The following is a 27,205-nucleotide window of genomic DNA, read 5'->3' as shown; positions in this document are numbered from 1 at the left end:
AAGAATCCGCTTCCAGGTTTAAATACACTCTCTTGGGACTGACCAGAGTGGTGAGAAGGGATTGATAGGAGGAAGCTCCTACCACGGAATTCAATCCAGGTCCACAAAATAGGCTTTGCACACTCTGTATGCACGCCATGCTTTTAAATGCTGCAGGGGGTACAAAAGTCCCTTTTGTCCTGGCTGGTAGTTCTTAACTTCTGGGTGGTGGGGGTGTCCCAGAGGGCTCAGAGAATCCTAGGAAAGCTACTGACCCTTCGGAAACTCACTGCTGGGGAGGAATCGCACATTTCTGACACTCCTCATTGTCAAGCATGCCTGCTCTCATGAGAATCTGCGGGTCTGAGACTTGGCAGAAAGTTGTCAGGGTTGATTATTTTTTTTTAAACGTAGGAATCAGGTGGGAAATGGAGAGAACAGCAAAGGCGTCTAGAACGCTGGTATTTTTTGAAATCGTGATCTGGAAGAGGTGATGGCCCCCTGACTAGGCTGCCAGATGGGGGCAGGGTCTAGACTGGGAGCCGATGGACCACTCACCCTGGCAGCCTCAGGAAGAGCCAAAGGTTGCCCTATAGATCAGTGGAAGGGTAATTTCTCTCACAGTGCAATTAGGTCTCATGTTTGACCTACGACCTCTGGTCCATACGATATTTATGCTCTCCAGACAGGCAGCAGCAAGGTAGAGGGCTGAGGGAAGGCATTTAATAGGGAGGGGAAGAAAAGGGAGGCAGGCGAGGAGGGGAGGGGGTGGGGAAGGAAGGGAGGAAGGGAAGGAGGGAGGAAAGAAGGAAGGAAGGAGAAAGGAGGCAGGAAGAGAGAAAGGACAGAGGAAGGGAGAGATAAAGGAAGGAGGCAGGGAGGGAGAGAGGAACCTGATCAATTTGCAGCAATGCCTGAAATCATAAATTGAGAGCCATGCTTTGGGGTTCGCCGCTTCCACGTTCAGTGCGGTGCTTTGTTCCCCACCATAGTTCTGTGAGGTAAGCAGGACTATATTACAAAGGAGAGAACGGGGCTCAGAGGGCTCAGCGCTTTGCGGGTAGTTGCTGAGCTGGTGGGTGGCGGGGCTATAACCTTGAACGGAATCCTTGCCCCCAAACCCTCCCTCCCGCTCCTTTCTAAACAGTAACAATCCACACGTGTGCTCTGGGTCGAGCGTTGGGCTCCCTCACCTAATCTCTCCATCTCCCCGACCCACCTAGAACTCCCCCTGACCTCTTGCAAAACAGCATCTGAGCGCAGAATCTTTTCTGTTCCAACGGTCTCTCTCCAAAGCCCGGCTTGGGGCAGATGTGCTACCACAGACTGAATGGAGGGCATTCAGGCCCAGAGAGTTCACGCCGCTCTCCTCTCCTCCCTTCCTGGATCTTGAGTTAAACACTCCGGTCCTCGTCCTCGGACGCCCTACCTCCTGGCTGGCTCTGCCCGCGCCAGCGTCGCTGGCAGCGCCGGGGTTAACCCGGCAGCCCTGCGGAGCAATGATTTCTGTTTTATTTCAGCAGGGGAAGTGTGTGCCTGCCTGATTAGCCTGATGGTTTCCTCTTTTCCCATAACCTCCAGACCCCCACGGCCCAAGTGTTTACTCTCTGAAATAAAAAATCTGCTGGTGTTTTTCTTTTTGTGTGCTCGTGTATTTTGGGAGGATTGCAGAGGAGGGAGGCGGAGTAGGGGTTAGGGACGCGGAGGCTGGGGGAGGGAGCGAGACGCCTCCCCCTGCGGGCGGCCCTCCCCCACCGAGCCTCCTCCAGCTGCGGGCTCCGGGCTCAGACCCCGGGCCGCAGTGCAAGAAAGAAACTTATTAATGAGGGAGCTGGGTCTCCTGCTTCAGCAGCTATAAACACAGCGAACATCTGGAGAGAGAGAGTAAGAGTCTCTCCGCGGCCAGACACTGAGAAAAACAGGCTGTCTCTGCGCATCCTACCCCTACCCCTGCGCAGTCCCACACAGCAGCACTCTCCTCCCGGCCGGACTCCAGCTCCCACGCCATTCACCCAGCCCGAGCTTTCCATTCACAGAGCGGAGCCAGGCCGGCCGGCCCGGCCGGCTGCACCGGGCGGGGGCCCAGGCCAGGCGCGGCACCCACCGTCCCCAGCTCCCGCTCGAGGAGTTCCAGAATAGGGGTCAAACTGCTTGAATCAAATAAGAACTCGCTGCCCCGAGGACCTTTTCCCAACTCGGACCAAATATTTGTGGTTTGAAAAGGTTCAGAGAACTTTTTTTCTCCCCAGCCTCCTGGGAGTTTCAGAGCAAGGCGGTTACATCCTAGGATTTTTGAGAAGCAATGCATAGGAGGACAGCCAACAGAAGGCTTGCAGTCTAACTGGAACTCCACTCAAGTGTTCTTCCTCTATGGAACCTTCCTTCGCAAGCACCTACACAGATGATTCACATCTGTACAGACCTTGGCAATCCATACTGCTCTGGGCTGCTAGGCACAAGTCCAGAGTGAGACACAAGTCTCTGGTCCCTAAGGGAGCAGAGCTTCTCTTCGTGGTCCTCACCAGGCTCCCTTCACTGGTTAAAGGAGACACGTGAAGGGTAAGGTTGGCAGGTGCCAGAAAATCAGCCTTGGGCAAGAAGAGTGGCAAGAGTGGGTGGGACATCTACTTTCCTTGGCTCATTTAAATTCACACTCAGATCGTACTGAAAGGAAAAAGAAGGAGGGTAGTAGCATTTATTGATCACCTGCTACAGGCCATGACTTTTTAAGTATATACCCCCATTTAATGGGCACAAGACTTCTTTGCAGTCAGCGCAGGTGTCCCACCTGTTAAAGGGGAGGGGACAAGATTCAGGGCGTGTTCTTGCTCTTTTCCACCACACCACTCCTCAACCCTTCGCTTGGACTCAACACCCTTCAGCTCATACTCAGACATTTATACCACTAAGTTCTTGTAACGGGCCTATGACCTCGCACACACTTGAAAGCTGCCAAGAGGTCAGGAGATGGGAGTAGAAAGGAGATGGCAACATAACATTGGCAAATGGGACCAAATTCAGTCCGGAGCGGGAGGAGTATCCTTCGCTTATGGAGAACAGGGTCAGGCAGTCATAGAAATCTCATCAGAAGAACAAAATAATACAGTGAGGGCGAAGGGTATCTTTTTTGCATATTCCTCGTGAGGAATGACCCACATCACAGCATCCCACAAACACACACACACACATACACACACACAGGATCAGGACTATTTTTGAAGAAAGAAGAAACTGAAGCAGGTCCTCCACAGAAGGAGAACGTAGCCCGAATGAGGAAAGATCAGACATGTGCAGGAGACACAGTTGGAAATACTGTCATTTAAAATTGCAAGGCCATCTGAGATGGTCGGTGGAGAGGCCAGAGCTGCTGTGAGTATAAACACTTTGGAGCAAGGTGAATCTCCATTCAACAAGTCTGCCTGGCATTATCTCAACGTTCTCAACGCTTAAAAGCCAAACTGGAGGCATCAGCTTCTCCCACTGAAATTTCCCACCTGGCTGTCAATAGCCCTTTCCAAACACTGGGCCTGGTTTGATCTCTCCCAGCCGCCCTGGCTGTCTGGGAAAGCCCCAGGAGAGACCAGAAACTCGGGCTCCCAATACATCTCCCCACTTGAACTTCCAAAGTTTATTTGAGAAAGACATTCTTTCCTCCTACCATTTTACTAGTAAATTTACTTTAGAAATATTAAATAGCAAGATCCAAAGTCACACACTCACACTGCCAAGCATTATCTTATGAGTAAGTGTAATATTTCACGTGGGAGATAATTCTTCCATCCTGTAAGCATACCCCACTCCCCCCCACCCCCATACACACTTGAACCAAGTCGCTTAGAGACAAGGAGCGAGTCTTCCCCTTCTCCAGACATCTGCTCCATTTCCAGTACGTGAAACTAACCACTGAAAGTGTTTGACCAATCAGCGGGGCACTTTATGACTCAATGATACACAGACATTTCTGGACACTCAGGCGTTTCAGGGCAACGAGTGATGACGGCAAACATTCATAAGGTGCTTGCTAAGTGACAGCGCTGTTTCAAGCTTTACATATATTAACTTAGTGGTTTTCAAAGTGTGGTCTCTGGGCCAGCAGCAGCAGCAGCAGCACCTGAGACCTTGTGAAAAATGCAAATTCTTGAGTCGTCCCCTGGACTCACTGAGTCAGAAACCCTGGCGATAGAACCCAACATCCCTGTGTTTTAACAAGCCATCCAGGTGATTCTGACATGCTTTGAGAACCACTGGGCTATGGGAGGAACTGAGAGTACAGAGATACAGTAAGTTGCCTAAGGTCACCCGGTTAGGAAGAGTTGATGTGCAAACCCAGGCAATCTGGTCCCAGAATCTGGATTCTTTACCAATATACTATACATACTTCCTCTCTCATGAAGAATGAGAAGTGGAAGGTAGGCTGCAAACGTGGGTAGATGTGGTTTTTATTGTGTTCAATGACCAAGAACGTACCAGACTGCATTATACAAGAAGAATAAAGTATTGTCTTGCTTCTAAAATCGAGGACCACAGTAAGGAAAACATAGGTTCATTCCCGTAGGGGTAAGTTGGGGGTACTGTCTTGTGTAGCCACAGACTGCTTTCCAGCTCTGAGGAACTATTTCCCAAAAGCAAACCTTGGGTTAGAGCATCCTATCCATAAGCTGGGCTGATTCAAGACAAATCCCATGAAACAAAAAATAACTTGACAGTATATCACTTTGGAAGGGTGCTCAGTAATCATCCTATTTTCTGATACACCTTATTGCCGTTCATAATATGAAAATTAAATATGAACAGCTGTCAACTGGGGACTGACTGTGGGCTTGTGCCGTGGGTCCTCAGGTGGGTGTCTGATGTCGATTTTCTAGTTCCCGATGGAAAACAGGCATTCCATGACCCCAGCCGGGTCTGGGCAGCACTGTGAGCTCACGGGCTTGATCCAAAAATGGCCTGCTGTCTATTCTGTCTCTTCTCAACAGGGCTGTTGTTAGGAGCTTGTCATAATAGTTAATGGCAGTGAAGTGTTAATGATTTCTTAGAGACAATGAGTAAGAGACTGACCTGAAAAGTGATTCTTGCTCTGATGATTGAGAAGGGGCTGATGTTGGGGATAGAAGAGTGGACACGGGAACAGGGAGGAGGCAGGGTCAGTGGGCTCCACTCCAGTCAGACTATAAACAGTAACAGACATTTCAGCCCTGTCTTGTGTAAGGGGCTCCATTGATTCACAAGGCTCCCTGACAGAGGGATGACGAGGAGCCGAGACAGAAAGGGCCATTCATTCATGCAGAACACCAGCTCCCCGTCCCCATTGGCTCTTGCTAGTGGCTTCAGGCTGAGAAGGAGGAGGGGGAAGAGGCGGACGAGGAGGAGGAGGAGGAGGAGGAGGAGAAATAAAAGAAAATGATGACTACGAGATTGTCATGAAGAAATGTACAGCTGCGCAGGCAATTGCATGCAAATGTGGCTTCTCTTTTTAGCCCTATAGTTAATGTCCTCAGATTCATCTGTTTTTTTTTTTTTTTTTTTTTTTTTCCTCTTTCATATCATCTTTCCCTCCCCTTCTTGCCTTGTCTTCTTCCGGGCTCCCCTTCTTTTGCCTTCCCATTCAGCTTTCATTTTCTCTTCCCATCCTGCTTCACCTGTCCACCCATACCTGTATTTTCTGTCCATTCCCATGCTTCTCTGTCTTCCTGCACACCCTTCTTAGCATCTGTTCTGTTCAACCCATTCTTGACTATCTTGGTTACTAAGCATTCTCTCCCGCTCACCTGGTAGGCTCTCCCACAGTCACGTTTCCTCTCAGCTCTATGCCCTATCTTCCCACCCCTCTCCCTCACCCCCCTCTTTCTCCTCAGCCTCGGGCCCCATTGTGAATAAGAGCCACTTTATTAGGAAAGGGCCTGATGTTCCTCAATGGCCCCTCCTGCCGGGTACTCCAGTCATTGCCAGATGTGGAGTCCTTGGAAAAGAAGTTCATTCATTCCTTCTGAGAGCACAAAACGTGAGATGGGAGCGGGGGTGGGGAGTGGCCATGAGACGGAGGACGGGAAGGAAACTGAAGTTATAAATAGGATAAAAGAAGATGAAAAAAAATGTAGCGTATTTTTTTTTCTCTCTTTCTTCTTACTCAACACATCTCCAAGGAAATGTGCTGCAGCTGGAGAAATCATTGGTTGGTCCATGTCTTCATCTCTCTTCTCTATAACCCCAAATCTCCTTCCAAAGCACACCCATCACTGAGGAGGGCTGGACCACAGCCCAGAAATAATGCTGCAACTATTTCGTCTGGACAGCTCAGAAGGCAAAGGAGGGGCTGGAGGAGCTTCGGGTTCTTGCCAGATATTTCTATCAGAGGGAGCATAGGGCAGAGGGAACTACAGACCTCACAGTTGCCACCAAGGCACTGCTCCCCATGGAGGTTTTCTAGTATTTCTGAGCTGCGGTTGACAACAACCAGGTCATTTTAAGACTAGTTATTACAGGCACTCATCTTCCCATCCTACTCAAAAGCCACTGGTCTGTGTGACCCTGTCTTCCTTCTTCTTGCAACAACGAAGTCGACTGTGGGAAGAAGACTGTATTATCCCGCTGTGAATCCTCACATTTTAAAGCAGCTTTATCCCAAGAGGTTCTTCGTGTGCGTCACAGACATGGTCACAGACACGGTGTCATTGGCCCTGAAATAAAAATTCTTCGCTTTCAAAAACCTTGACAAGGAGGAGAATAAAAAATCATCTTCACTTGGGAATATATGTACTTCTCAGCCAGGAAAAAAAAAACAAAGAAGGACCATGTCTTTTAGCTATGAAGAAGGGACCTTCTGATCTTGAGGCTACGGACCAGCATGAAATAACCTCAGCTCAAGGTAACTTCCAGCAAACAGAAGCACCGTCCAGAGCACAAAGTGTTACCACAAGGTCACTTTAACCTGGGTTGTGCGGGAAGATATTAAACGTAAGCCTGGTGGCATTGATAGGATTCAAGAATTACACAAATGAAGGCGCAACCATCCTGACCTTTTGCTTATGCAAATAAGATTTGTTAGAACAGTTTGTTAAGGATGACTTTTTTTCATCCCTTAGAATCTTCAAGTCTAACCTGCAAACAGCTGCAAAAATTTTCCGTCTCCTTTTTAAATAGATGGGTAGTTGAGACATTTGTGTTTATTCTTGGAAGAACCAAGCAGAAAGGGAAGCGTAATATACCAAGTCTGAAATCCAAGGGCGGTGCCGAAGAATATCGTAATATCAATGGCTATTGAGTCCAGAGACTATGAACACAGAGACTGCTTTCGTTCTGCCCTAGAGAAGAACCAGACAACTGGAGAGCGAGTCCCGTGCCTTCCCCCCCAACCCCCACCAAGTGCTTCAGCATCTTGCTTTATGCCTCTATATTTCTGGTCAGAGCTAAAGCAAGGGCAACAAAACAAACATTTATTTTCTGTCTCTGCTATTATAAAAGTAGTCTTCCATATTGTTATGTGAAGTAAAGAAATGCTGAACCAAAGAGTTGTATTTAAGTGAGCTCCCAGTGGCTTTCTCCCTATATCGTGCCTCAGAATTACGTATTTTCAGCATGTGAGAGTAATGAGATTCCTTAGGCTAGAAATTCATCCTGGGAGAAAATACAGATTTGAGCTGGGGTTTTTTTGGTATTTGGGTATATATAATCTGGCCTCGTGATAAATTGAAGTTAATACCCGAATCCATCACTTCAGAACCCCCAAATCAAGTTTTACATTTGGCATTGAACGTAAAGTAATAAAAATGCTGTTCACAGGTTAACGCGGACTCATGGAATTTGTGAGACACACAGTGACTTCTGCAAAACAGGATGGGGGTGAGGACTCTCAACCTGTCAGGTCTTTGGGGGAGGGGGACACAGGGAAGAGCTCTCTGGAGGAATGTCATTCCTGTTCACCAGGGGGCAGCACGGTGACCAGCAAGTCAGGGAGAGAGGGGGATGCTGGGAGGAGAGGAAGGAGGTCTGTGAGGGAGAGCTGGGGAAAGAGAGGGGGTGGAGGAAAAAGGAGCCAGATGCCAGTGGGCACAGGCCAAGAGGTTGAGGACAATGGGGAGAAAAAGATGAATAAAGAAATTCCCTTTTGTAAAATGGCCATTTATCCGGCTCACACGCTCCGACTGCAGAACTTCTAGACCCTTCGTCAACAACCGGGCCAAAACGGGTAAGTCTCAGGAAATGCATGGTGCACAGAACTATTTAAAGAATGAAGACCTGAAGCAACCTCTCTCCTGGGCTCATTCCTACAGTTTCATCTTCCTGTCGCTGGAGAATAAAGTAACGCAGAATTATGGAGAAGTCGCGGGACTTTCCGTTCGAGAACAATAGCATCTTGTCCCCGCAGAAGCCGTGGCAGCTGTTCTTGCTACAGAGAATGAAGCCCACATCACCCTTCCACTGTCCTCTCATTCTATGCGCGGTCCGAGCCTTTGTTCACATTCCTACCTGAGCCACAGTGTTCCAGACCAGTGGGAACTTCCTGAATGGTCATCTCATTCCAGAAAGGGTAGTAAGCTCTTTGCGGGTGATAATTGGACTGGAAGCCACAGGCCATTCGAGGATCTTCATAGGAGTTGATAGGTGCCTGCCTCTGTGACCAGGGAAAAAGTAACGAAATATATTAACAGGAAAATCTCTGTACTCTAGCCCAATGGAATAACGTCTTATCATACAACCACATGTGGATAGGAGTCATCCATAGATGATAGCAGAAGAGAACCAACCACTGGTCACATAACCAACCCCACCCCCCCCCCCCAAATACAGAGAGAAGGAGAAGGGTCTTTTACTTAAATTGTACATCCAATGATTGTCATCCATTTCTTCAAGCATTTGACAACTACCTTTTCTAATTTTCAAATAAGGACCCATAATTAGCAGCAGGCAGAAACTTGGTCATCTTTATACGATCCTGGCTTTTGAATTTTTTTATGATCTTGCTCTGTAAAAACACCATAAATGGATATTCTTATAGGACATTCTAATCTCATAGAACCAGTGGGTGACAGACGCCGAAGGAAAACCAAAATATGGGCCTATGTAATAATAATCACTCGGTTTTCAGCTAATCAATTGTGCATGGGTTTTAATGATATTGATGGCTACACAGAAATTTTCAATTTCTTGCAACATTTGGGGACTGGTGCCACTCTTCCAGGCATTTTGTGAAATTCATAAAATATATCATCCACCCAGTACGCTTTAAGGAAGGCAGAGGTGCTTCCTTAAACACACATGAGAGGCATGTTATACAGTGTTTGAGATCTTATTCTTTGAAGCTAGATATCTTCGTGGATTCACATCCTGGCTCTATCACTTACTAAGGGAAGGCCTGGGCCTATTCTTTTATCTAAACCTCAGTTTACTCAATTATAGGAAGAATTAATTAAAATATGTGTAAGAAAATTATATTTAAAGCAAAATTAAATATGAAACGTATGTGTACATTGTCTACATAATGCCTAATGGAAGGTAGATATTATTTTGATATAACAGACCCTTCACATTCCTGGGATTGAGCAAGAGGGGTAAAAAGTAAGACACAAGGAGCGCCTGAGTGGCTCAGTCATTAAGCCTCTGCCTTCAGCTCACGTCATGATCCCAGGGTGCTGAGATCGAGCCCCACATCAGGCTTCCAGCTCAGTGGGGAACCTGCTTCTCCCTCTCCTCCCTGCTCATGCTCTCTCTCACTATCTCTATCTGTCTGTCTCTCAAATAAATAAAATCTTAAAAAAAAAAAAGTAAGACACAAAAGGAGACAGCAGATTCACAGAAAGATTTCCTGAGGAGTCTAATTTACACTGGCCCTTCCTTTACTTTCTTTTCTTTCTTTTTTATTCTTTTGATCTTCTTTTATGGTCCCTCTACCTTCATCAAAACCACTGTTAAGATAATCAAACTCTGCTATAATTTGATGTGGTTACATCTACTGATATTAAAGAGCTAACTAATAAATATAGCTACTCAGATGGTATTTTCATCCGTGAAGGGTAGCTTGCTAACCCCCAGGAAGAGCCTCTTATTGGAGAACCTCCGATGCCCTCTCTCCCGCTGAGCTACAGGACAAGAGCTCAGCGGTATTAGAGTCAACATTCCCTATCTACTCTCTCTTCCCCATTTTGCAACTGTCCATTAACTTAAGCTCAGTAAAAATAGCAGAAGAGAGTATATTGGCTCAGAGAAAAACGACAATCAAAGCCAAAATATAGAAGGATATTTGTGTGCATTAAACAGGATGACGTTTTCCATAATATTCATAAAATCATTCAAAGTAGGGCTGGATGAAGTTTACTTTGGGGCTGTTGGACTTCTAACTGGGCTAAAGGTGCCAAGAACATAATAACATCCTCGGAACTGCATGGAGTCACCTTGAGTTGTTGAGTAGCAAAGGCTACCATACTTAGCTTCTGCCACTGGACACTGGTGAGAACCACTAGAATATAAATGGAGCAACGGCGTGCCGCTAGCTATTTGTGTTTGAGACCAAAAGATTTAGGGAAATTAACGCTCCCTGGAGCTTCAGTCAGAAAGTGTTTTCTGAATTCTGGTTAAAACCATTGTATAGGGACATTGTATTTTCATATTGCAAGCCCCCGAGGCAACAACTTTTGAATCCCCACAGATAAGTAGGTCTTCAACAACACTTTGCCACTGAATCAGTTTGAAACACATTTCCTAGACTACCTGTGTGCTCTCAATATCTAACCCCATCTTTTGATATTTCTCTAGAGTCTTCCTCAAAATTCAATGTCAAGGATCAGAGTTGCAGGAGTTGGGTCTTGAGTGAGAAAATGTTGATTCTAAATTATATAAAGGAGAATTCTAAGTTGCCTACGCCTGTTCTTTTGGCACAGTGTATACATGGTTTGCCTAAATTCTCCTTGTAGGAGCCTTAGAAGATGGCAGGAGATAGTACGAGTAGAATCCTTGTACATAGGTACAGGTAGGTTGTTATAGGCCCTGCGAGGGTATTAAAAACCTGAGGAGAACTTCTTGGTTTTTGCATTTTATATCATTTACTTTTTTAATATATTTGTTACTCAAGGATAGTTGACATACAATGTTATGTAAGTTTGGGGTATAGACCACAGGGATTCAACAATTCTGTATATTACACTATGCTCCCCATGAGAAGTATAGGCACCACTTGTCACCATACAATGTCATTACAATATTACTGATTATATTCCCTGTGCTGTACTTTTTATCTCTATGACATATTTATTTTATAGCTGGTATTTTGTACTCTTCATCCCCTTCATCTTATTCATTGATCCTCCACACCCCCTCTCTTCTTGCAAGAAAACAGTTTGTTTTCTGTATTTATGGGTCTGTTTTTGTTTGCTCATTTGTGGTTTTTTTCTCTTTTTAGATTCCAAATGTAAGTGAAATCATATAGTATTTGTCTTCATCGGACTCATCTCACTTAGCATAATACCCTCTAGCTCTATCTGTGTTGTCAGAAAAGGCAAAATTTCATTCGTTTTTAAGGCGAAGCAATATTCCAGTGTGAGTGTGTGGGGGGGGGTATGCGGGGGTGTGTGTGTATCTCACATCTTCTTTGTCCATTCATCTACTCATGGACACTTAGGTTCTTCCATATCTTGACTACAGTAAATAATGCTGCAATAAACATAGAGGTGTATGTCTCTGCAAATTAGTGTTTTTGTTTTCTTTAAGTAAATACCCAGTAGCGGAATTATTGAATCATATGGTAATTCTATTTTTATGTTGAGGAAACTCCATACTGTTTTCTACAGTGACTGCATAGTTTGCATCCCCACCACAGTAAACAAGAGTTCATTTGCTTCATCCACACCAACATTTGTTGTATCTCATGTAGTTGATTTTAGCCATTCTGAAAGGTGTAAGGTAATATCTCATTGTGATTTTGATTGGCATTTCTGTGATGATTAGTGATTAGTGACGTTGAGCATCTTTTCATGTGTCTGTGGGTTATCTGCAGTCTCCTTTGGAGAAATGTCTGTTCATGTCTTCTGCCCAGAAGATTTTGAAATTTTTTTTTTGGTGTTGAGTTGTATAAATTCTTTATATATTTTGGATATTAAACCTTTATCGGATGACCACTTGCAAATATCTTTTCCGATTTGCCAGGTTGTCTTTCTGTTTTGTTAATAGTTCCCCCACTTGCAAAAGCTTTTCATTTTAGTGTAGACCCAATGGTTTATTTTTACTTTTGTTTCTCTTGCCCAAGGGGAAGGAATTATAATTATATAACGGAGATATCTAGAAAATATCTAGGAAATATTGCTAAAGGTGATGTCAGAGAAATTACTGCCTGTGTTTCCTTTTAGGAGTTTTATGGTTTCATGTCTCATGTTTAGGTCTTTAATCCATTTTGAGTTTATTTTTGGGTATGGTATAATACAGTGGTCCAGTTTCATTTTTTTGCATGTGGTTTTCCTGTTTTCCCAACACCATTTGCAGAAGAGAATGTCTTTTCCCCCATTGAACATTCTTGCCTCCTTCATTATAGATTAATTGACCATATAAGTGTGGACTTACTTCTGGGCTTTCTATCCTGTTCCATTGATCTATATGTCAGTTTTTGTGAGAGTACTGTTCTGTTTTGATTACTACAGTTTTGTAGAATATCTTGAAATCTGGGATTGTGATAGCTCCAGCTTTCTTCTTTCTCAGGATTACTTTGGCTACTCAAAGTCTTTTGTTGTTTCATAGAAATTTCAGGACTATTTGTTTTAGTAACATGGAAAATGTTATTGGTATTTTGATAGGGATTACAGTGAATCTGTAGATTGCTTTGGGGAACATGGATATTTTAACAAGATTAATTCTTCCAATCCCTGAGCATTGTATGTCTTTCCATTTGTTTTTGTCATCTTCAGTTTCTTCCATCAGTGTCTTACAGTTTTCAGAGTACAGGTGTTTCATCTCCTGGGTTAAATCTATTCCTAAATATTTTATTCTTTTTTATGCAAGGTGGGATGGAGAAATTTTTCTCAAGTTTACAAGTTTAAGCTTTCTCTGCTAAGGAAAGGCCACTGATAGCAAAATGTAATGTGCAAAGAATCGTCGAAGGAAAATTACCTGCATGCATTCTGCAGGGGAGAGATGGAAGGCCGAAGGAGTATTTTGTGGGTTAGGGATAAAGCCATGAGGCTCTAGACACAGGCAATGACAACATAGCAGTGTGATGAGTCCATTCCCAGCCTCTGATTAACAACCATACTCAGCATCAGACTGAATTTACGTTGCTTTTTTTTTTTTAAATCACTCCTGCCTCAAACCAGGATTTTGTCAGGGATAGTTCATATATTATTTTACAAATGGAGATTTATTTTAAGACATTATTTTCTCTTTAGCCGTCCTCAGGGGAGACAGAGGACCCTACTCTTAAGAATGAGAAGGAGGTAATGCACCAAGCTTACCATGAACCACAAACGTCTTTGCTAACAGATGCTCCTGGAAGCACCATGACTCTTGTTATCTAGACACCTGCCTGTTTATTAGACATTTCACAAACTGACTTAATACCTATTTCATAGAGTATGAAAATGACATTTTTACTCAAAAGAACCACATAGCTGGTTCCAATTCATTATGAAACTGTCTTCGTTGAGGAGCAAGAGGCAGGTTATTAACAGGTCAGAAATCTGGGCTGCACAACACCCACCCTGTTGCTTTAAAAAAGCGCCACCCAAAATAAGTTTGATCTCTTTGTTGACATGTCCTTTCCTGGCTGCAACTGGAGGTGAACTCATAAGACGCAAGCAACATTTTCAGTCCTTGTCACAGTTTTAGGAAAGCACCCGTCCTCACTCATTCATGCCACAGGTGATTTTTGAAAGGAACTAACATACACCACACACCTGCTCTATGCCAGTTGGTGTGCTAAGCAGTGTGCAGAAATGGTCACATTTAATCCTCACTACCCTCATGCAAGATTACTATTCCTACCCCTATTTTGCAGAATAAACTTTAAGACGACAAGTAGTGGTGTTTGGGTGGCTCAGTTAGTTAAAAGTTCGACACTTGATTTCAGCTCAGGTCATGATCCCAGGGTCCTGAAATCAAGTCCCAAGTTGGCTCTGAGCTCAGCACAAAGTCTGCCTGTCCCTGTCCCTCTCTTTGTCTCTCTCTCTCTCTCAAATAAATAAATAAATAAATAAATAAAATCTTATTTTAAAAGAGTGCAAGTAAACTTCCAAAGGCCACACAGCTAATAAAATAATAAAGATAGTATTCAAACCCAGGTCTATTTGGTTTCAGACTGTTTTTTCTTCTACTTGTCCAACACGAAGCTTATGTGGCCCTCACACAGATTTCTCAAGATGGGTGACTGCTGTCCTAGGATAGGTACTAGGCAAATTATGGCAGTGGGTATTTATGGAGCAAATTTATATCAGTACACCCAGTCTATGTCGAGTGTCATGTTCGATGCAAAGAACATAATATGAACAAGAAATGAACTTCACCCTTAGGAATATTCTGACAAGTAAACAGGAAATTACAGTGAGGAGATGGGACAGGGTTAAGTCCCAGTGTGTAGGGGGAGGGGCGTGACAGCAGGTAATACTTCCTGGAGGAAGCAAATTAAGGGAACCCAAAGGCTGGGTAAGATTTAGCCTAGGACATGATGGTGAAGAGCCTAGGGAGAGGGGAAAAAAGAGATGATCCCACACCTTAAGGTGAAAGGAACATGTAATCTATCAAAGGAAGAATAAGAAAGATTCAGATAGGTCATCTAGAGAGATATAGACTGTGTCATTTGGTGGTGAGAAGCTTGAGGAAAAGGTATGTCCTTGGACAATGTGGACCCTTGCCGTGGAGGTCAATGAGTAAGAAGCAAGGCTGGAGGGACAGGGCAAGACGACAATGTTGAGAGCTGTAAATACCAGACAGGAATCGGGCTCCAGGAGAAAGGCTTTGGTGTCGCATTAGAGGTAGTGACATGGTGATATGTTCTAGAAGACTCGTTTGATGGTGCCAAGTAGGGTGCGGTGGGCAAGAAGAGGAAATAAGGAAGCAGACATAGGCACTGGAGGGCCTCACAGAGCCATACTGGAGACTAAGGCAAAGAGGGGGGGAAAATCAGTACTACTAACCCTAACTTTATTTAAAATTTTTATTTTTTTAAATAATTTTTGCATTAATTTTAACTTCTGTAAGTTTTGCATTAAGATATCATTTAGCTTGATTCCTAAGGGCTGGGGCACCCCTTATGTATTAGCCCCACATGAGTGTTCCAGGGGCATCCTGCTGGTTGTGGTGCTAAGCAGCAGTCCAGGTAAGAGGGCAGCGTTAGGTCAAGGTCATGAATGTAGAGGTAAAGAGGAAACAAGAAATGTAAGTATGTTTCAAAGCAAGAATCAACAAGATTTTCTAACTGATAATAGGTGAGTGTAAGGTGAGATAAAGGTGAGACAAAGGTGAGTGTAATGCATAAGAAAGGAGAGAGGAAGAGAATTTCACCCTCAGTTATGTTTAGATGGAGTGATGGCAGCTTGGTGGAGCAGGGGCTCCTGAAGGTGGATACAGGATAGAAGAGGACAAGAAAGGGTACAGTTAGATCTGGAAACATGGAGCACCTGGTGAGAGTATAAAGTCAAGAAAAATGGCAGTTCAAACAAAATGAAAAAAAAAAGAAAAAAAAATGGGTCTGTGTAAAAAAAAAAAAAAAATGGGTCTATAAAGTTGCCTACAGTTACAAGAGATGAAAGGGGAAGACACAACCAACAGTGGCTGGCTGAAGACAAAAGAAGAAAAACAAGAAAGCCTACAGAATTGTGGAAACCAAATGCAGAGCTTCGGAACCTAGGGTGGTTGGCCAGTGGCCACCAAGGGAAGGATGGTAGCCAGAGGGCCTTGGAGGGATTTGATCCCCTCCCCTGGGACATCTCAAGAAAGTGCACATTTTGCCCTGTTCTGTCCCACACATGGTGGCAAGATGCCAAGGGAAGGGCACTCTTCTCCCTATCCCATTGGGGGCTGTCAGGGGACACAGCCCAAGCCCACATGTTTCACCTTAATGACACTGGAAACAAATAAAACAAAGCCCCAGAAATCTGGAAGCTACTGGAATGATGGGCACACCCTATCCCTGCTCAGCTTTGAAGGTGAGCCCACTCTAATGACTAGAACCACATATGACCTCGTCCAGTCGCCCTTCAGTCAAGGTCTCCTCTACTTTATTACCTCTGCCTAGCTCCATACCCCAAACTTTAGAGTCAGGGACTCTATCTTCCTCCCAACCCACGACCCCCTGCTGCTGTCTCTTTAGGAGCATTTTCTGCCCTTCTCCTCCCACACCTGCCAAAACTTTTGCTCATTGTCTGCCTTGCCCCTGCCCCCAAAATTTGGAAAAAAGGGAATAGGGGAATATTTTCACAACACCACATCACAAACCCATGCTGGAGACCGCATGTCTATAATAAGATTATGCGTTCAAGTTCACGTCCACTTTTATTCAAGCAACCGTAAATGTCCCCGTGTTTGCCTACTAATGACTCAGCACACAAACTCTGTGGGAGCAAATCTGGCTTTTCTTTGGTCAACTTCAGAATCCAGGGCCATGAGTATATGAGACACAATAACTATTTCTAGATGCTGCTGTTTAAACAACAATAACAACAACAAAACAAACATCTTACACCCAGGGGTGAAGATGAATTAGCACTGGATGTGTGCCTCTGCGGGGACAGCCATTTTTCCGGAAATGGCGTAGATATCCCCACACTCCAGTAGGAAGACGGAAGACAGAAGACAGGCAATCAGGGAGCCCGGACTCACGTCCTGCCCTGCCCCTACAGAGCTGCGTCACCTCCAACTTGTCCCTTAACCTCTAGCTTTTGTTTCCTGAGCAGACCGGCCTCAGTGATCTCCAGGCGCCTCTCCAAGTCCAGCAACTTCTGCGGATCGATCCACATTCTTTCTCCCAACCTGTGACCCACAGCTTTCATGGGTGGAGGAACCTCTAGAACCAAGAGTTGTCCTAGTCGTACGTAGTTTGGATTCATGACATACAAGGGCCCCCTTTAAATTTAGGAACACCTTCATATTTTTCTAATTCTTCCCTAAGACCATGCTCCAACACTGCTTGGACCCTATGTCCCCCATTTCTCCGCAGAGAATTGTGAAGCTTCAGAAGCACCTGTCAACAGAATAGCTCTTGGGCCTCCTGCCTCATTGATGCTCAGGGAAAGTCAGGGCAAGCAAAAGACGGTCTCTCAGCTTCAATCCTTTCCTCCCATTGCACACAGTGGGCCTTCCACATGGGGCTGAACTCCACAGACTTTAACCTAGTCTGGGTTTCCTCATCCTCAGAGGATGCTTGACAAGACGCCTCCTTTCACTCAGCCCCCAACACGTCATGGAGAAACTCTTGGGACAACACTAAGGGGGGAGTTTGGGGCCAGACATGTCGGGGCTTCAGGAGGACACAGAGGCCCATCTGCTTCAGGAGGGCACGTGTGTCCCGCTCCCTGGAGAGGCAGAGGGGAAGGAGGCAAGCAGAAATACTCCTGAGCTTTTCAGCTTTCCTCAGCAGTGCCTTCGAGGAGGAGGAGGGAGGGGAGGGTGTGGCCGCCACGGGAGAAGCAGGAACAGACAAAATAGGAAACTCTCAAAGGGCAGTTTAATTTTAGACTCAAAGCCAGGAAATTCTTCCTAAAACAATAAGAGTGATGGGCTTGGGCCTCGGTGAAAGGGCAGGCCTGACCGCCTACAGGTTTCTGAGGGAGAAACGCAGAGCCCGGACCCAGTGCCGCAAAGACGAGCTCCTCAAAATCCTTCTGGAACTGACCACAGCTGAGGTGGCTCCTGGCAGGTGGAGACCACAGCGGCCTCCACCCACAGCCAGCCTTTGGTGACCCCAGCTTAAGCTCCAGGGTCCCTGACCTTGTCACCAGCCTGAGCGCCCGCCTGCCCTTGACACTTTCCTGCTGGGAGATCCGCAGGGAGATATGTGTTCGGCTTCTATCTACTCCCTTAGCGTGAAGCCTGCCACCTCCCAGTGACTGCAGAGGCGACAGCTTTGGGCACCCCACAGGGCAGAGGTAGAGGGCCAGATGACTCAGAGCCTCCGTCCGGGCCCAGGGTTCCTGGGTGGAAAAAGTCACCTGGGCTACAGGACCCAGCAGTAATTCTAATCTGCTGAGTGCTCTACAAAATGCAGTTTGGGTTTTTTCCTAAATCCGGGAAGACCACCTCATCATAAATAAGGCAGCTAGATGCATGAATGAAAGTCTATTGTAAGTGCGTTGACGTTATCATGTATCTAAAAAATGATGATAAATTCGGTAGTTTAAGGAGTGTCCTTAGCCAGGAGTTCTGGGTTGCACACCGCTTCCCTCCAGCACTGTAAACTCAGGCAACTTACTTAATCTCTGAGGACCTTAAGTTCCTGATATCGGGAGATGGCCTGTAGGTTGTTTCTCTAGGTGGTGCTGCCTGAACCCAGTATCTTAGAAAAGCCTTCTTTTCAAGATGCTGGAGAAGTATACATGATCACTCTTTCCCAGCACAAAAAGTGATGGATGTAAATAATTTCCCTAAGCATCATGTTCCAGCAATCTCTCCAGGGGTAAAGCCATCACCACGACAAGCAACAAGGAAAAAAAAAAGTCCAGTGTTCCCTTATATTCCAAATTTCTTTTGTGTGTTTCTACTTCTCTAATCCCAAATGCTTTATCCATTGTTCTCCAGGATTCACACAAAGGAGGAAAGGGCGTTCTGTGCTAGACTTTACAGCAATAAGCGCAAGCCCTTCCCCTGGGCAGCAGGGACACCTCGGACTCCCTGGTGACCACTCCAAGGCTGGAATCCTGAGGCACGCGGGCTGGAGGTGAAGAGTGTGCGAACAGCCCTGGGTAAGAAGGGAATTGCTTCCCAAGGAGACCCAATTAAACTGCAATTACTCAAGATAAGAGAACCAGGTCTGTTTACACAATGGGGTTGTAAACCACCAGCCCATTACAAGGGAACTTTGATCTGGTGGCGAGGGAGCTGTTTCTGGTGCAGGGTAGTGATGAAGCAAGGAGGTTGCACAATCAGAATGTCTCCATCTTCACCCCAGTAGCCCCCATCTTGCTCAGGCAACACCCTCAGATGGACAAGTGGAATCATCTCCACTCCCCCCCTCCATGTTCCCATCCAACGTGATCAAGAAGTCCAGAGAAGAACACAGAAGAGACAGTGAGCATAGGGGACAGAGAATTAGCTGAGGTCGTATCTGGGGGAGGCACTCAACAAGTATTTTCTCATTGAACCATCATGATGGTCTTACATGCAAAATTACACTCTGCCTCTCACACAGAGGAGGACACTGAAATTCAGAGAGGTTAAGTAATTTGTCCAAGGTCACATGGCTAAGGAATAAGAGACCAGAATTTAACCCACATGTCTCTGACTCCAAAATCCTTTCCATTATAATTGGATGGGCTGCATTCCACAGCTGCCAGGGCAGGCTGTCTCCCATCTCATGTAAAAGAGGCAAGAACAAAGTGGGTCCGCCTCCTGCCTCCCCAGAGTGTCAGAAGGTAGAACCAGAGTTATGTATCCAAAAAAAAAGAAAAAAAAAATCAACCTATCAATCAATCCAAAGAAGGAAGAAAGAACATGTACAAAAGAGGATTTGCTCAAACCACAGAGTGATTGGCAAGATCCAATCTCAAAGGTCTCTGTGTTGGCAAACTGTGCCTGAGGGTGTGGTTTGGAGCTTATTTTTGCAAATACACTTAGCTAAGGCCCATGGCCACGCTACCCCTTTGGCAGGCACCACACTGGAGATTCGAAAGGGCTGCCAGCCCCCCGAGTTCCACTGGAAAAGGACAGGAAGGACAAAGGGCAATGCCTGAAACCAGCCAGTGGCGGGCAGCCTTCCTCGGCCCCCCGGAAAGCTGATATTCGATGTGCTCTCCAGCATACAAGCATCACCCAAATGACTCAGTGATCCTATGTCTGAAATAGCCCTGACCTTGTAGCATGATATTCTATACGATTATAGCCATTAAGTGTCTAGAAAGTATGATCCCATTCATCCATTCATATAATAAAGTCACAAGTCAAAAAAAAAGGGCTTTTGTTGGACAGTTTCTGAAATGCTTCTTTCATAGTGACCATATTTATAAGAGAAGAACATTTGATCCAGAAAGTGGAAGAATGTCAAGTTTTTCATGCTTTTACTCCATCTCAGGGAACATGGGATGTTGCCTAAACCCAGAGCCTTATCCTAGGAAACTTTGGCGTTTGGGACCAACACAGTCACTCTTGCCCCGGCATATTTCTCTATCCCCAAAGGCCTGAGCTCTGAGAGGAGGGAGGAGGTGAGTGGGTGGTGCTAGTCCTTTCCTCTGAACAGTTCAAGGTGCTTCCTAAAGTTTGCATGGCCCAGGGGTCATTAATCCCTGGGGGACCTCCTCCACACATCCTCCTTGCTTTCAAGGTGGCCAAGGACTGGAACATGTTTGGTCAAAACCAGGAGTGGCCCATCCCTCCCATTCCTGCCCTCCCCCAGCTCCGCAGCCTCGGTGGCATGGAGGAGAAGATGACGCATGAGGGGATGAAGGGACCAGCGCTGCTGGGGACTTCCAGGGCTCACCATGGGCTTGCTGAGGTAGCATAACAGGAAGGAGCACTTCCTCCCGTTGGATGAAAGGGTCCCTGACACACAACCCATATTCGTACCTGAAAACGTCACCCCCTCCCACACAATGGCCAGACAACTCCCCAAAGCGTTGTTGCTCGACCTCCCGGCTATGACGCCACTTTATTCATGGCCATCGTCTCCCAGAGGACTGACCTTACAAGGAGGAAAGCACGCATCCTGACTTTGACAAGCTGACCCTGAGGCAGATAATGTGAGTTTTGTGTAAGAAGGCCGTTACCTGACCGTGGAGTTTGTAACTGTTGCTTATGGTGATTTTAAGCCTTCTTCTGGTACCTCTAATTTTTGAATGAGCAATAGGAGAATTAGCCATCTTCGGGGACTAGAAAATATTTGTATCCTGCTTTAGATTTGTATCCAAACTTTAGATTGAACAGTTAAAGCAGCAGCCGAAGCAGAACCCCTCATAACACAAATATATTCTCACTTGTTTTTCTTTTGTAAGATTTCCCTTTCTGAAGTAGTAATTTACACGTTGCCGAGAGCCGCTTAGACCAGTCTGGACATGGAGGACGGTCCTACTTTCAAACCCGATCCCAGGGCTACTGCCACCAGGACTCATAAGCCTCGGCACTTCTGACATGTGGGGCCGAGCATGGGGCCCTTCGTTGTGGGGACACTGTATCGTGTGTATTGTGGGGTGGCTCGCAACATCCCTGGCCTCTACCCTGTAAATGCCAGGGGATGCTGCTGCCTGCTTTTAACGATTAAAAATGTCACCAACTATCCCCTGGGTGCACAATGAAGCCCATTAAAAACCCACTGCTTTACCGTTTTCCTTCCACCCTCAAATTCCCACACCCAAGACAGAGTTTCTTTTCTTCCCAGCCTGGCTTAACCAGATTGGAGCCCAGGGCACCAGGCAGGAGGACGCGGATTATTGGATTAAGTACCATGGGTTGACCTCTAGATAGAGTGGCTCCAACAGAACTGAGCAGGCCCCAGTGTCTGCAGCTTTGACTTTCTTGTCTGGGAAAGTTAATGAAGCTGTGCTCACTCCTCCCCGAAATCTTCTATTGGGATCGAGGGTGTGAGGTCTGTCAGTTTCGCTAATGCCAGTGTCCCAAGGTTAGAGTCTGCAGACAATTTACAGATTCTTTGTTTCTGATGGCGCTGGCTAGGGTTGGAGGTTCTCTGTGGGAGCTGGTTAATTGCACCTGAGTTTGTACCAATACATTTTATTTATTTGTTTGTTTATTCATGCGTTCATCTGTATTAGGGAGAGCGCCAAGGTGAAGAAGTCACAGGACTTGCCTGCTTGCATTAGGGTTCTGAAAAGTTGCCTAAGTAGTCCCAGTGATGGAGAAACTGAAGCCCAGAGAGAAGTTAGGCGTGAAAGTGCTGGAGCAGTAGTTAGCAGTTCTTACGCAACCTTCTGCTTTTACCCAAGCAACTCTGAAACTGAAGCGAGAAGGATCCCACAGGTTGATAATGCTTTTCAGATATGGCTGTTGGGGCTGGGAGCAAATGAGTCCTTTGTTTTGCAACCAGGGGAGACCATTTAAAATGCATTCAAACTAGCCAGTGAATTCAGTTAGGGGTGGGGTCATTTGTTGAAAATATGTACCCAGAGCTGGGTTTTGGTTTTCTAATTTCATACAATTTCCAGACACCCTGCCAAGGTTAATTTAATACTATACCTGTAGTTTGCATACTTGTAATTCCACGTATTTCAGTGTCTAAAATACAATGCATACAAATTTGCATGGCATTGCTTTTTTGGAGAAGTTATTGTCTCGTTTACTTTGATTACCATACTGGCAAAGATAATTAACATAGGCTGGTTTTTAAATCTATTCTTTCAAGCCAATGACATATTTTGCCCTGAAATCCCAAAACCCTTTATTTGTTTTAACAAATCTCTTCAATATCATGTCTAAGAACTATTTAGTGTAATTTGTGCTGACCTCAGATGATAACCTCTGTGTGAGAAGCAGGAGGAGGAGCCTTTCCCTGACAACTTTTCCAGTCCCTGCTGTGACCAGCAAGTGCAAGTCTCTGGGTGATTTCTACAGAGCAAAACTGAGTGACGGCTGGTCAGGACTTGGTGTGTGTGTGTGTGTGTGTGGGTGTGTGTGTGTGTGTGTGTTTCTAAACATATTTCTGGTGTTACTCTAAACTTTTTCCTGATTCTAATTTTTTTAGAAAAGTGAATGGGGGTTATAGGAATGCAGCAGCCATTTAAAACAGAAAAAAAAAAAAAAAACCAGGTGTTTCAGAATAGTCACTGAAGAAAGCAGTGATAATCACTCCTTGAACATAGAATAGCTTTTGAGCAATTATTTTTTCAACGCTATGGAAAATAATTTGTGAATACATCAAATCTTTCAAAATACAATTACAGTGAGCGGGCATGGTTAATGTAAGGATATCAGTGTTAGAAATTCTGCAGATCCTTAGGCAAGACGGTCCAAGACCGGAGTCAGAAAAGAGCATTGGTCCCTTGGTGTCTCCTTAGACCCATAAATGTACAGGAAAGATCTAGCATTAAGCTTATCTGTCCATTTCCAGAGTAAGCTAAAAAAGTTCAACGTTTATATTGGCTTTCTTCATATGAAAGCATACAGGATTTGGAATGAATAGTCAATAATGTATCAGCTAATATTAAAGGTTCTTTCAACATTGCAATTGATCGATGATAGCATCATGGGATTGCTCACACAATCAATTTATAAGAAATGCTTCTAAACCTTCTACTGATAACGCATTGCTTGGGTGAGGGTTTTCTTCCCTATGGGCAAGAAACTTTATCTAGTCCTATTTTTAAAGTTCCTTTTACCTCTCTTATTCTGGGATTTATAAAATTTTCCTATAAACTTACTGTTACCTTTCTCAGTTTTAAATTCTGTGATCAGAAGGCTTGTGTTATTTAGCTTTTATGTATGAGGCCCAAAATAAGTTTAACCATGTTAAACCCAAAAATTTTCACTAAGTGAACTGAGCAGTGAAAAATCACCAGCCTTTAACCATTAATCGTGCTTGAGTCATTTTCTCTGAAACTCAAACACACTAAAAAACCTTCCTCAGCAAATCCATGAGTCTTGGATTTTTATTTTATGTGACGAAAAAAACACAGATAATCTCACAATTTAGCTCCTCCAAGAGATTCAAGGCTGCTTCTGAATCTGGAGTCGGATCCCGGCTTCTCTGTCCAAGAGAGGTCAGGATGCCGGAAGCAAGGGGAAGCCGAGAGAGGCAGGATGGGCAAGGGGAGAGCAGGGAGCAGACCCTACTTACCGCCATCACAGGGCGTGTTGCTGAATAAGGGGCAGGGCCACCGGCTGCAGAATCCACAAAGTAGCTCATGGTCGCTTTCAGCACCTGTGTGGGAGAAAGCCTTCACTGAGCCACTGGTTGCACCAATGTGTGCACTAGAAACCAGAGGGTTCAAGTCTCAGAACTGAGTGTCTCCTAGGAACCATAGAGCTCACCTCTTCTTTTTTTCAATATTTCTTTTGAAGAGGGGAGGAGGGGTAGGAGAGGGGGAGACAGAGAGAATCTTAAGCAGGCTCCATGTGGAGGTTGACATGGGACCCGATCTCACGAACCTGAGATCATGACCTGAGCTGAAATCAAGAGTCAGACACTTACCTGACTGAGCCACCCAGGCATCCCTAGAGAGAAGGAAATGAGAAATCGGAAAGATAAAGTGACAGATCACGGGCACATGGAGAATGGGCAGACCCCAGACAGAGCCATCTCTTAACTGCAAAGTAGCAGGGAGAGTGCCTAGCCTCTGTGAGCTGCAGTCAAGAACCAGGAAAAGCATCTACAAAAAGACCCTTTTGTAGGGTTTCTGGACAAGGAGCAGGACTTTCGTGTCATTTTTAGTGACATCCCCATCCATCACCCTCCCTCCACCCCAGCCAGGCCTGGCACATAGCAGGTGCAGTCAGCATACAGGTGTGGCATCAATTTGATAAAAGAGTAAAAAAAAGAAAGGCCTGAAGGGAAGAAGGATGGAAAAGCCCGACTGGAGAGACACATCCACCAGGACCCCAAGACACAGATAAGCAGAAAGAAGCCCTGAAAAAGGGATAGAACATAATTCATCTGGAACAAAAGGAAAAACACTATGAAATAATTCTGGACCAGAGCTGTTATCTACACCAAAAATCTGAATGTCAAGAAGGCTTGAGGAATGTTCTGACCGAAGGGATTTTATAGCTGGTTGTCAGTCATCAGGAAAATCATTTATGTATCAAACATTTTTATTAATCTAAATGCTTCCTAAAGTACATTATTTCACACACTTTAATCAAATCAATATTATATGCTGAAAAAAAGTCTTTCCCAAGTGATTTAGAAGATTTAGTTCCTAGGCACAACATTTGAAGGCTAAATTCCTATGGTTGAGAAGTGATGTTTTAGGGGTGCCTGGGTGGCTCAGTTGGTTAAACATCTGCCTTCAGCTCAGATCATGATCCCAGGATCCTGGATCTAGCCCCAGCTCAGGCTCCCTGCTCAGTGGGGGGGGGGTCTGCTTCTCCCCTCTGCCCCTCCCCCCATTCGTGCTCTTGCAGGACCCTGCTTGCTGTCTCTCTCTCAAATAAATAAAACCTTATTTTTTTTTAAAGTAACATTTTTGTTTTAACTTGACTGTTTCTGGATCGTACTTGTCTTTTCCTTTATTCTTGCTAATATGTAAAGCCACTGGCACATTTCAAGGAAAAAAAAAAAGAGTATTATATGTCCTATGTTCAGTTTGTGGTTTTGGTTCACTGTCTTCGTTCAGTTGACAGCCAATAAGCCTATCTTCCTTCCTATGAAATGTATTTAAACGATATAGTTAAACCGGCTCAGCAACAGAAAATTTCACCGACTAAGGACTACAATTACAGAGTGGCTAATAATACGTGGTTGAGATCAGTAAATTAAAAATCGTCAAAAGACATACCTTAGCCCAGAACTTGTGCTTCTTGTTTTTAACTAACCCTTTACTTTTCTTATGATGCATTTTCTCCAAAAACAGATGCAGACAAAATAATATTAATTTTTAAAAATAAAATAACTAAGGGGGCACCTGGGTGGCTCAGTGGGTTGAAGCCTCTGCCTTCAGCTCAGGTCATGATCTCAGGGTCCTGGGATCGAGCCTCTGCTCAGCAGGGAGCCTGCTTCCTCCTCTCTCTCTCTGCCTGCCTCTCTGCCTACTTGTGATCTCTGTCTGTCAGATAAATAAATAAAAATATTTCGTAAATAAATAAATAAAGTAACTAAGGGTAACTAGGCTATGTTAATCAAGATGCTATTCCCTTGTTTTTTCGGGGGAATTGATCTCCGTTGTAGCAAAATGGCCCCTTAAGAATTCTGGTGGTGAAGCTTAAGAGGAGACAAAGACCAAAGTATGCAAGTCCAAGGACATTGTTAAAATCTGTATGCAGTTAATATCCCCTGTTTCTCAAAACAATAAGGGTCTATCTTGTATCAGACCCAGCATGACATAGAATAAGATACATACAACATAGGTCAAGGAGGACTGATCCTGACCATATACCGTGAAGATAGTCTCAATGAGTTCAACATTCCCTTCCTACTAAAGCATCCCTTACCTTTAATCTTGAAATCGAATGCAAAAATCCTAATGAATCGTCATCAATCTACACATCCCCACTTGAAAGTTTTTGATCTACTCACGGATGAAACTTACAAGTCAGCAACACAGAATGCGTCATCCTGAGAACAGATTAACTATGATCAGATTCCCTAGGGTACAACTGGCTTTCCCTCCAGAGCCCTGCAGGACAGCCTATACCTTTGGGATCTGTCAGGTATGGGAGCACTGTTTGGGCCAGCCATTCGGCCCTCCGATGTCCTCCCAAAAAGTCCCATGGACCTCCTGAGTCATCACAGACCTCAATCGTTCATGCAACAAGCACAGTGAAGGCATCCTTTGTTAGAAACTTGTTTACCCATTCAGTAAATAGTTACTACATGCCTGCTGTGTGCCAGGCCCTGTTCTGGGCATTTAGGACCCACCTGGTAAACAAAGATCCCCGACCTCATGGACCTCACATTCTCTCCGACTCACAATGAAGCTGAGAAAGACAGTCTCTATCTCCAGGAAGTGGCGAAGACAGACTTACATAGGACTATAATAGAAGGTGATGAGCAGTTTATCAACAATCTAGAAAAAAATAAGTGGTCAGTCCTACTAGATGTGGGGAATGGGAAATCATGGAGGATCGCAGCGTGAGGTGTGACCTTGTGGCTGTATGAATCACCCCTATACTCCCACAAGTGGCAAAGATCTTTCCTCTTCTGAATTCCTATTTTATTTAGGTATTTGTAAGAAAAAGGACTTTTGGAAGGGGCAGCCTTGTCCGGAAGCCCAGCTCGAGGGCACCAGGAGTTTCAATCCCAGCCAGATAACACCCCTCAGAGCAACACAGCTTGGGGAGAGGTTCGGTGGAAATATGTGTTTTCTTTCCAGCAGACGCAGTGAGGGAGGAAATCTATGGCCCCACATATGGTTCATTCAGCGCAGGGCTGTGTTCCTGCGGCTGCGTTAGATGAATGACACTTCCCTTGGGGAAAAGCCCTTCGCCCAGGGAGGAAGCCGAA

General features: G+C 45.1%; 1 protein-coding gene across 1 annotated transcript in view; it reads right to left on the bottom strand.

The window, feature by feature from the left end:
- The window catches only part of ETS1 (ETS proto-oncogene 1, transcription factor), a 128,002-nt gene that overhangs the window by 89,895 nt on the left and 10,902 nt on the right, over positions 1-27,205 (bottom strand). Inside the window, exons 2-3 of the mRNA XM_046016110.1 lie at positions 23,882-23,965; positions 8,446-8,590 (exon numbers count right to left, since the gene is read on the bottom strand). Coding sequence (XP_045872066.1) covers positions 8,446-8,590; positions 23,882-23,965 — 229 coding nt within the window. The remainder of the gene's footprint in view (positions 1-8,445; positions 8,591-23,881; positions 23,966-27,205) is intronic.

This window comes from Meles meles, chromosome 8 (genome assembly GCF_922984935.1).
Source record: "Meles meles chromosome 8, mMelMel3.1 paternal haplotype, whole genome shotgun sequence".
NCBI classification, from domain to species: domain Eukaryota; kingdom Metazoa; phylum Chordata; class Mammalia; order Carnivora; family Mustelidae; genus Meles; species Meles meles.
Note: the sequence above shows the minus strand (reverse complement) of the source record. Positions and strands in the feature narration are given on the sequence as shown.